Source organism: Chenopodium album, chromosome 14 (genome assembly GCF_948465745.1).
Source record: "Chenopodium album chromosome 14, dcCheAlbu1.1, whole genome shotgun sequence".
Taxonomy (NCBI): domain Eukaryota; kingdom Viridiplantae; phylum Streptophyta; class Magnoliopsida; order Caryophyllales; family Amaranthaceae; genus Chenopodium; species Chenopodium album.
This window is the reverse complement of record NC_137847.1, coordinates 6155494-6167425: the sequence shown is the minus strand read 5'-3', so window position 1 is coordinate 6167425 and position 11932 is coordinate 6155494. Positions and strand designations below refer to the sequence as shown.

The following is an 11932-nucleotide window of genomic DNA, read 5'->3' as shown; positions in this document are numbered from 1 at the left end:
TGGCTATAATTTACATATATACCCCTTGTTGTTTATCAGTTTTAAACTTGTATTTTCTTGTAATCAAATTGTTAATTTTTAATTGACAATTCTATACCAACAAAGTATTGACTCACTTAATAAGACTCTTACCTCAGATCCTAGAAGTCTAAGATTCGAATCCTACAAGTAAGGATAATCAGAGGTAAAGATTCTCTTACCCTTTTCTAGTTCTCTCTAATTCCAAAATCCCAAGTACCAAATCCGCAAATATTGGAACAAAAAAGGCATGAGTGTTGAGGTTCTCTAACACATATGGCCATATAACATAAGTACATAACTATTCTCTTTGCGCAAAACCCTGAACCCCCTTTTCTTAAGTTCATGGGCGACTCCACAGCAACATCACAATGGCTACCCACCACCTTCACCTTAACTTTCTCTGTTGCAGCCATTACTGGTGCTTCTCTATCTTACTCTCTTTCAAGATTGCATCTTTAATGTCTTCTTATATGTATTTGTTTTCATATGGAGCAGCTTATTATATACTGGGAAAAAAATGGAGAGCCATGGAATCAAATGTTAAAGAATTGGAGGCATCTCTTCAATCTTCTGTTGATAAATGTGCTGCTGAACGACAAGGCCGAATTAGAGCTCAACAGGTTGATCTTACATTGAAGTTTCAGATATTTTGATTATAAATTTCTTGTCTTTTTGAGGTTTTGATTGATTATTCCAATTATTATGAATGTATTGATGGGTTTGAAAACTTTGAATGATGTTGTTTATGATTGCGTACGAGACCGAACCGGAACCCGAATCCGAACCCCACATTTTTGATCTGAGATATAGGGTCTGACTGTCTGAGAAGTTCATTTGCAGCTACCCATTTGAATGCTATTGGATGGTTTTTCTTTTTTGTAGTTTTATAAGTGAAGTTGTGGAATGGGTTTGGTTTCCATTGCTCTTGTTTCATTCTTTTGTGGATCAAATGAATGAAACCATTCGTGAATGTAAAATAAGAGAAGGAAACTACTGAATGAACTGATTTTATGTACAATGATGACTCCAATGATACAGTTGTTCAATTCGTTGGGGTGTAATGTAAATAGTCTAATGGAAGAGGGCAAACCAATTTGTATGATATGGCCCTTTTCATTCTTGAGTTGAATCCTCGCTGAAGAACACCGAGTCATTTAGATAATGTTTCTTATATTCAGAAATCATTAGCATATGTTTTTGAAGTGTAGTGATTAGAAGTGTTGGCTTGTGTCATTGAAATTTGCTTTATAATATGACATTGTTGTATGATGGTTGTTGCATAGAATGTTGACGATTTCTTTTGTTTTTATTGATTCGTGAGGTCCCTGATGTTTCATTGGATATATCTCTAGGAATTGAGGAAGGCATTTCTGCAACAGAAGACAGATAATATGGATCCAACATCTTATCCCATGATTCCGATTGGTATGGTCCAATCTTGCTTCTCAACCAGGTACTTAATGATTTTTTGGGCCAGAACTTGAAGCAATTTTGAGGAGTTGATAGGTGTAAAGTAAAATTTAATATTCAACTTGCTTATGGCTAAAAACTAAATATTGGAAGAGCGCAAATGATAAGGGATAATGTAACCAGGCTTGCCTAATTATTTGCTTGTAATAACTGCTGTAGAAACTATTAAGTTGCAAGTATGAGTTATGTGTAGGATTTGGTGATCAAGTATCGGCAAAACTCAAATGATCTTTTAGGGTGTACTGGTATAGTGAAATCGTGAGATATGTTTCTAGTTTACCTTTAATTTATATAACATTACCAATTATAATTACTGTAGGAATGGTACGCCTAGACAACCTTTGCTGGTGCCACTTGCTCGAGCATGTTTGATGTTTGACCCAATGAGGGTTCCTCCGGCATCTTTGGAAGGTCTTGAAGAGTATTCTCATATTTGGATTATATATGTGTTCCACTTAAATACTGATTTGGATAAGTTATGGTTAGAGCCTTCCAGATCAAAGATCAAAGCCAAGGTTCGCACTATATTTATTACTGGTACCACGTTAGTTATGTCTTCTCTCCCCCCCTCCCTCCTAACAATTGTTATATGAACGATTAGGTGAGGGTGCCACGATTAAAAGGAGGCAAAAAAGGAGTATATGCAACAAGAACCCCCCATCGTCCCAGTCCAATTGGTCTAACTGTTGCTAAGGCAAGTATTCTCCCTTTGTGAAGTAGCTCTTTTTGTTCGAGAGGAACATTTAGGATAGATGTTTGAATATTGTTCAAAGAGAATACCTTACAAAAATGTTAGGAAATAAAACATACAGAGATTGTTTGAAAACTATTTTAAGAATATAATTGTCATTAGCCAAAGAGGTGTCAAAGACATTGTGAAGGAAATTTGAAGAATTGTATCTTCTCCGAGGAAAATATTACATAGTCTCTATTTAATTTTATTTTATTTCCTATTCTGCATCCCTTGCTAGGTCCAAGAAATTTCTAAATGTTCTAGAAACATTAAGCAAGGCAACAAACATGATAATCTTAGTGTAGTGAGAAGGATAGGTTAAATCTTTAAGTCCTTTGGCCTTAATATGATTCATTTCTGCAAGTTATGGGCAAGTAATTGAACTGAGTAGCACATGCTAACTTAGGTAGCAATTGTTTTCATTCTCCAGATCGAGGCTTTTCAAGGACATATGATTTTACTTTCTGGTGTGGATTTGGTAGATGGAACAGTAAGTGCTTCATTCCTTGCATTTTCTGCTAGGGCTGAGGGCCTGAGGTGCTGGTTAAAGTTTTTGGTGGCTTTAAGTGTGGCAATTAAGTTTATGTAAAATTGTGACAGCCAGTACTGGATGTGAAGCCTTATCTTCCATACTGTGACAGCATCCACGATTCAATGGTGCCAGAATGGGTTAAGGTAAATTTTCTCTGATGGTTTACTTACATATGTTTGAAAATGTTAATCTTCTTGACTCTCAGAGAGGAATTAGAAATTTTATGATCATCTGGTCCTGCTTTTGTTCTTTGTTTGGTTTCAAGGCTAACACCTTGTTTGGATAGAAAGAAATGGAAGGAAAAGAAAGGAAGAGAAAGGGAGGGGGGCAAACTCTCTTGTTTGGGTAAAGGATTGGGGGAAGGAAGGGAAAGGAGAGGGAGGGATCCATTTTCCCTCTCTCTTTAATAAGCATAATCCCTCCAAATTTGGAGAGATTTGGAGGGAAAATGGAGCTCACCTTCCCCTCCCTTTCTTCTCTCTTCCCTTCCTCTTCTATCCATCCCCTTCCTTTCCTTCCTTGTTTCCTATCCAAACAAAGCGTAAATCTTGAAAGATAATATTTCTGTCCTTAGTCACAGTTGGATTTTATCTTTAGGCCTAAGTGAGGATAGTTACCTTATAGGCTGATTAGTCTGGAAGGAGTTTTTAGGAATTGAGGTATTATCATATTAGATAAACTGACAGCTCTGACAATCTCTCTTCTCCTGGTGCCCCTGAAAATGAGATCATTGCTTTTATCTCTCAAGTCTCATTCAGTCATTCCTGCTCCTCCATGCTAATTGTTATGCTTGTTGACTGTTCATGAGTTCAAGCTACACATGGCTGGCATGCAAGATATGAGATTCTTGACTCCAGAAAAATTTCTGGTTTAAATAGAAAGGCCGCCACCCCCTTTACTAGTCCCTTATTGGTTCCTTTTATGTCCTAAGTCATTCTTCTAATTATAAGTGTGCTAGAGAGTAAATATTGGTGCACCAATATGGCAATTGAATTTTGCATGCTAGTAATTAGCTGGATGAATGTTATAATCTTTTTCCAAGTTTGCTGTCACTTGCTCTCCCTGTTTTAAATTAAATGTGCTTTTCTCTGACTGTATCTATAAGATCCTTGACTGTATTAGTGTAAGCAACTTTTCTCTGACTGTAATCTCTGATATGACTTTGAGATATCAGGCGTACTGAACATATGAATTTATTTTGTTTGTGTGTCTTCCCATTTTCATATTATATGTGTCTATGATTTGATTAGAACCATCCTAATTCTCTTCTTGTTCTTGCAGGAAGACAGCTTATTAGCTGTAGCTTCTGTTATTTTCTCTGAGAGCTTCCACTCTGCTCTTGCAGATTGTTGGGAATCAGTGGTATGTATATCCGTCATCTCTACAAAAATACTATTTCTATGCTGGTAACCTTGTCAGCTTTATAGTCCTTAAAGATAAGAAAAGCTTCTTGCATTATGAGAAAAGCTTAGTTGATTACAAGTATTTAATATAAAAGATGCTGATTATTTTAAATATTCCTGGGGTTTCTCCATTTATGAACTCACACAATGGATTAGATCATCCCCAAAATTACTACGAGTATTAGAATGCTGAAGATTATCTCCAAAATTACTCTTAGGTACCCCATGTTTATTGGGATTAGAATGTGCCTGCCTTTATTTTGGCAATGCTGTAGGCCCAACGGAAACTGAGTGTTGACAATTTTTTGCCTTTTCGGAAACTGAGTGATTTACTCCAGTTATAGATAAGAGTGCTTGTCAATGCCAGAATTGTAATGTTCTTGTCTGCATGATCTTGAGTGTCATAGTTTTCCAATGTAATTGACTTTTTCTAATCTATTTTCAGAAGAGAAGCAGTTTGTATTCATCACCCAGTGAGATGAAGAAATTGATTGAGCAGGTTCTTTCATGGGACATACGATCATCATCACAGAGACACCGACCTCATAAATCCATATCGACAGTAGGAAATGTAGAACCAGCTGAAATTTCTCCTAATGTAGAAGACTGTGAAGGTGAGGAAACCTCCAATCCTGTAAGCAAAATATGTGATCCTAGCCTTATTGTTTATCATCTTAATTTGGAAGGCTTAGACATATCTTATATGATAGACTGTGAGGGCAATGTTCTAGTAGACAGTGTGGCGCCTGCATCCAATGTTCCTAGAAGTAATCAAAACCGATGCAATTATACTATGTGGAAGGACAAACTTGGATAATTAGCTCATTCTAATGATTAGTCATGCTTTCCAGTCTTCATCAGTTTTTCTATGTTTTTCCTATTATACTAACACAATGGTTGGACAACTTTGCAAGGATACTGCAGAAACAGGTTGTAGGCTGTTTTTAGCGCGTGATCAGTATCGTTTACTATTACGAGTATATAATTATCTGCCTCCCTGGTCACTCCATCTTCTGTTGGTTAATGCCATCCTTTAGACGATTTGATTAGGCACTTCAAAGATTTGCCTCCTGCGAAACTTAAATTGTTGTGATGTTTGAAATATTACGATGTTTGATTGCAGGTCTGGACAGTATTAGATTCTCGAGAAAGATTTTCCCTTGCTACTGGACCATCTTACCCCAAAAAAAAATATAAAAAAATAAAATAAAAATAAAAAAAGTAAAGAGCTTTTTTCAATTAATAAGCCCAAAATGAATGATGTTTGTTAATCTTTCTGTTTGGGCTGCTGGAGGAAAAAGTGGCATCTTTTCTGAAAGAAAGACATGCACTTTCAACCTCTAGAAAGACATGCACTTTCAACCTCTTGCTTGTTCCTCTATTTGATGATAGATACTCCGTAACTTCTTTGTTGTTTATGACATTTGAGCAAAAAATTAAGTGTGGCAATTTAGTAAAGTAGTCGTTGTAATAGAAAGATTTACACCAGAATAGATTAATAACTTATGCATACACAATCCTTTTCTAAGGCGACGATTAGATAAACTCTTAGGAAAGGTTCAACTACAATTTCCTTGTCTTTCGTCGGGATTGAAAAGTCGTCAACAAGCAGTTACTCCTAACCTGATCTAGTGTGGCTGTGTGGTAAAGGTTGAAGCATCACAAGTTGATTGTGTTTGAAAGCTTCGAGATGGCTGCTTCTTTCTAATACCGAAAGGCTAAGCCAAATATACTAGTAAGGGCCGGGGATAAGTTTCATTCTTAGATCAAAATCAATCAGTATACTAAATTTCAAGGTTGAATTTCATAGTAAATCGATACAAAGTTATTAACCAAACATCTAAATGTCTCTTAAAAGTATCTACAAGTTAGCCGGATAGAATAATGTTCCCATATATGTGGTGTACTGGTGTCTCATTTTGTGAATTGTTTTTGAAGGAATTCAATTCCGTGAATATTTCATTAGTTAAGCTTGACTTATATACACAATTAGAAGCATAAAGTTAGGCTAAGAATGCTAAACTGATTAGCTACAATTAAGGGCTAAGTATAAGGCTAAACTATACATCTAACAATATATTCTAATACACCCCCTTGGTCAAAGCGGGAGGTGGACGGACGCTTAGACTATCCCGAAAATCTTCAAATAGCACTCGTGGTAGTCCTTTCGTAAAAATATCCGCAATTTGGTGCCTAGATGGAACATGGAGAACTCGGACTTCGCCCCTAGCCACCTTCTCACGGACAAAAAGTATGTCCGTCTCAATATGCTTGGTACGCTGATGTTGTGCCGGATTACCCGAAAGGTAAATAGCACTCACATTGTCACAATAGACCAATGTTGCCTTCTTAATCGGACAATGGAGCTCTAATAACAAATTACGAAGTCAACAAGACTTAGAGACGACAATGACCACACCCCTATACTCTGCCTCAGCACTAGACTTGGAAAGAGTAGTGCTTTGGCGTTTAGATGACCAAGAGATCAAATTATCACCCAAAAATACACAATATCCGGACGTGGAACGTCTCGTATCGGGGCACCCACCCCAATCAGCATCAGTATATGATATGAGTAAAGAAGTAGATGATGAATAAAGATGTAAGCCATGGTCAAGTGTACCTTGTATATACCGAATGATGCGTTTAAGATCTGCCATATGAGTCTTCTTCGGATCATGCATGTGTAAGCATACCTGTTGCACGGCATAAGATATATCCGTCCTCGTAAAAATGAGGTATTGATGTGCCCCAGCAAGGCTGCGGTACAAGGTGGGATATGCAAATGGGGAACCCGAAGCACTGACCTTCGGCTTAGCTTTAACTGGTGTGGCCGAAGACTTACATGAGCTCGTCCCTGCCCTGTCAATGATCTCCTCAGCATATTTCCATTGTGACAAAAATCATCCACCCTTATGTCTTGTCACAGCAATGCCAAGAAAGTAATTAAGAGGACCCAAGTCCTTCATAGCAAATTCCGAGCTAAGAAGGGACATAATAGAACGCCGTAGTGCATCAGTAGAAGCTGTAAGAATTATGTCATCAACATACAGTAACAAATAAGCCACATTCAAGCCATCACGATAAATAAATAGTGAATTGTCACTCTTGCTATTAGTAAAACCAATAGAAGCAACAAAATCAGCAAATCGCTTGTACCAAGCTCTAAGCTAGGTGCCTGTTTAAGATCGTACCATATAAAGATTTCCGGAGCAAACACACATAATCAGGATGAGTCCGATCACGAAAACCAAGGGGTTGATGCATATAGACTGTCTCATTAAGCTCACCATGCAAAAAAGCATTCTTCACATCAAGTTGATGAATTTGCCAAGCTTTAGATAAAGCTAAGCTAAGAACAGCACGGATGGTAGCCGGTTTCACCACCGGAATAAAAGTCTCCCCACAATCAATGTCAACCTGTTGTGTTTTACCATCACCTATAAGACGGGCTTTATGCCTCTCAAAATCACCGTTAGATTTCACCTTATGAGTAAAAATCCACATAGAACGAATAACATTTACATCAGGTGGACGGGGCACCAACTCCCACGTCTTATTTTTAATAAGAGCATTAAATTCATCATCCATGGCCAATTTCCAATTCGGGTCACGAAGAGCAGAAATGGGGTTACGAGGTAAAGGGGATTTCGTAACATTAGTAGTCATAGCATTTAAATTTTTATATTTCGGATTAGACTTGACTATACCATTTTTACTCCGTGTGACAACTCTAGGTGGAGGTGGTTGTGGATGTGAAATGGGTGGCTTTGGAGCTGCTGTGGGCTGTGGGGAAGAGCTAGCAGCCGGCCATGCTGCTTGGGTAGGCCTCAACTGGGCCGTGGCTGATTGAACAGGCCCACGGTCCAGCTGAAACCTATTCTGCCCAGTATAGGTCATCTCGTCAGAAAAAGGAGAAAGGGAGGTTGGGCTTGAGAGCCGAACTGGGCTGTTAGGAGTAGGGGTATGACGCGGCCTAGTGTGAGTAGAGGAAGGGGAAGTGTCTTGGGCCTGTGTGGGCTGCCCAGAAGATTGAAGATGGTGCACGACATATGGGCTAAGTCCCTCATCCAAGAAATTATAAGCATGGGAAGGGGGAGTATGCAAATTAGCAAAAAGAAAGACACTTTCATCAAACATAACATGTCGGCTAATTATGATTTTATTAGAAGATAAATCATAACATTTGTAACCCCTATGATTCGGTGGATACCCCAAAAAAACACACGGTGTAGATCGAGGTTGTAATTTGTTAATGGTAGTTGACGGAATTAAGGGGTAACATAAACATCCAAAGACACATAAGTGAGAGTATGATGGTTCCTTTTGAGAGAGAACTTGGAGAGGAGACTTGTACTCTAGTAATTTACTCGAAAGAATATTATGAAGGTAAGTTGCCATTTGCAAAGCATGATGCCAAAAAGATGGCGGTAAAGATGCATGAGCAAGAAGAGTTCGAATTATATTATTCAATGATCTAATTTTTCTCTCGGCTTTTCCATTTTGTGATGATGTATATGGACACGAAAGACGAAAAGACATACCATTAGACTCACATAAAGCCCAAAATGGTCCATTATCATACTCTCTCCCATTATCACATTGAAAAGTTTTAATAGGTCGTCAAATTGGGTACATATAGATGCTTGGAAAGCTAAGATTTTTTCAAAAACATCTGACTTTTTGGCTAAAGGAAAAGTCCACAAAAACTTAGAATAATCATCCAACACAAGCATATAATAACGATGACCCGATGAACTTAACACCGGAGATGTCCAAAGATCACTATGAACAATATCAAATGGCATAGAAATAGTAGAATTTGAAGACATTAAAAGCAACTTAACATGTTTTCCGAGTACACAAGAATGACAAACACTAGAGCTAGAAGAGTGAGTACATTCAATGCTTTTATTACTACTAAGAGTCCTTAAAATAGAAGAACCCGGATGTCCCAAACGATCATGCCAAATAGAAGATGCTAAAGCTGTAAAGGTTGATGGACAAGAACTTGAAAAAGTGTTAGTGATAGGATAAAAGTCCCCTTGGCTATCACATCTCATTATTGGCATCCCCGTCCGATAATCCTTCACAGAAAAACCATGATCAAACTCAACAGACACACAATTTTCAGTTGTAAATTTACGAACGGAAATTAGATTTTTAATGAGTTTGGGTGCATGAAGGACATTAGAAAGGGACAAAGGTGGGTTCGGGGAAGGTAAAGTAGTATGACCACAACCACGAATCGAAATAGTATGACCACTACCAACAATAATACCATTATGATGATTGCTCAAATTAAAATAAGACGAGAGATTACCGTTGGAGGAAATCATGTGAGAAGTTGCACCGGTGTCCATGTACCATGAGGGATCGGGTTGTTGCAATGTCATGGTGTGCAAGGCCGAGTCAATGTCCGTAGGAGCATAGGAATTGGACTGTTGAGAAGCTGCATAGGCTTGCTGGGGTCGTGGACCAAGAAGACCGGGCTGCTGCTTCTGTGGGCCTTGTGGACGAGCCCAACCTTGGGTTGGATATGGGTAAGGTGGGGCTGCCCATTGAGGATTCCAACCCCAAGGTTGGTACTGCCCGTACTGCTGGTACTGCTGCCACAGGGGGGTGGGGGAGCCATCCAGGCTTGCTGCTGCTGTTGATCGGGGACACCACCGGAGCCACCACCGGAGCCCTGACCGCGACCACCGCCGGAGGGCTGACTACCACCTGAACCGCGACCACCGCCGGAGGGCTGACTACCACCTGAACCGCGACCACCACAGGACTGCTTTCGGTTCCCTTTTTTTCTGATTTTTATTTTTGCCACGAGAACCCCCGGAATCACCCCCTAAATTAGAAGATTCTCGTGGAGCACTCGCCACCATAGCTGACGCCATAGCCGCCTGCTTTGCCAAACCAACCTCCTCCAATGTGAGCATTGAACGAGCTTGGTAAAATTGAGGAAGAGGGTTCCTCTGCCTAATCAAAGTAGCAACAACATTATAAGGTTCCGTGAGACCCGAAACCAATTGAAGGACAAGTCGGTTGTTGTAGACACCTGATTGTGTCTCCCCAAAAACCAAACCCAATGATGAATATCTTTCATGTCATTGATTATTGAACAAGGTGAAATGTGAAAAGTCTTGTGATGCGGTCGTTTTAATAAAAATACTTCTTTCTGTTTTCGAAAATATTTATTTTCGTACTCTATTTTTATGGAAAATGTCCAGTACAGTTTAGTTTGATCCATGATAAGGGTCCAATAATAGTGTAGTTGGATTGGGCTCGAAAAGAGCTTTCCAACGATATATTATAAGCCCAATTCCGATGAATAATGAGGAAGTTATGGCCAAAATACTAAATTGGGCTTGAAATGAGTTTTATATACGGCCCAATGATCAAGTGGAGGGCCTATTAATTAATATTCCTAAAGTCATTAGGATTGATTTTAATTTTCTAGAGTAATCTAGAAGGTTATCTTAAATTCTAGTGGAATTAGAATTAGTAATTATATCTTTTAGAAAAGTAAAGAATTTTATTTGGAATCAAACAAGTGTTTTTAAAAGAATTAAATCTGATTTTAAAAATATAAGTACGGACGTTAATTAGTCTAATTTAATTAGATTAAGGACTTTGTACGGCTTTGAGTTAGCGTGTGAACCATCGTGAAACGACAGAGCCATCGAGTCGCGATGGACCGTGTCGCTCCGCGATGGGAGCAGTTTTACTCCGAATCGAATTCGATCTTTTTCTGATCGTTTCGGGACCTATTTTCCTTATAAATAGGGTCGTATTTCCCCGTTTTCAAATCACCAACAATAATCAACAATCATCTAATTCTATTCTCTTCTCTCTCTCAAAGCAATAGCTTGTTCTTTCTCCCTCTTTCTAGCCTTCCCTCTTTACAAATACAATACCGCATTCACGAGTTCTAGACACACCTAGCCAAGTTCGAAGTTGCCTTCACCCTAGACGTGAAAGGTTGATAATTTCTGAGGGTTTGGTCCAAAATCTCTATTTCAATTATTTAAATTAATTGTTTGATTTAATATTTTCCTTGAAGTTACTAACGGGTGTATTTTGTTATTAGAAAGAGATACGAGGCAACGAAGTAAGTTGTTTTAATCGTTATATTTCTATAGAAATCATGCTTGAATTATATTAATTCCTAGTATCATGTTAGGATGCTTTTATTGCTTTCTAGTATCATGCTTAGGTTTGCTTCCTATTTTCTTCTATCATGTTAGTATCATGTTAAGGATAAAGCTTTGATCTTCATTGTTCAGTGACATGCTAGGATTTGTTATTAATCTTGTTAGTATCATGCATAGGATCTTGTTAATATTATTATGCTTTGTTGAGATTGAGATTATGATGATGATGATTTGTTGTGTACTTGTGTCTATATAATTATTATGTTGCTTGATATATTATTGTTATTGCTTGATCAAACCCTTTCTTGCAGGTTTAAAGGGAATTTGTACTTGAAATCACGCTTAATAAGATAATTATTAATTTTGTTTAGGCTAATGTGATTTTAATTCAAGTGATCGCCAATAATAGATTTGTTGTGCGTTAATATTCAACCAACATAGATTAAACAGGTTTTAGGGTTAATCTATTGATTTTATGTTAGTCAGAAAGCGCACATGAATATGAGAAGAATAAAGTAGAGGCCTATTTTTAGGGCTGGTTCAATCTCTTTTAGGTTGGATTTGTACTTTCATCCCCGAATATCCAGTCATGATTCCAGACCACCATGGAGTTAGCGATCTT

At 38.2% G+C, this 11932-nt stretch overlaps 1 protein-coding gene across 1 annotated transcript; it reads left to right on the top strand.

Moving 5' to 3' along the window:
* Positions 1-314: 314 nt before the first annotated feature.
* On the top strand, positions 315-4976 carry LOC145577660 (uncharacterized). The gene is made up of 9 exons (XM_081635138.1): positions 315-439; positions 517-641; positions 1374-1474; positions 1811-2006; positions 2093-2185; positions 2655-2714; positions 2825-2899; positions 4038-4118; positions 4605-4976. The coding sequence occupies exons 1-9, from the start codon at positions 364-366 to the stop codon at positions 4974-4976; spliced, it is 1179 nt and encodes a 392-aa protein (XP_081491264.1). The 5' UTR covers positions 315-363.
* Positions 4977-11932: the final 6956 nt, after the last annotated feature.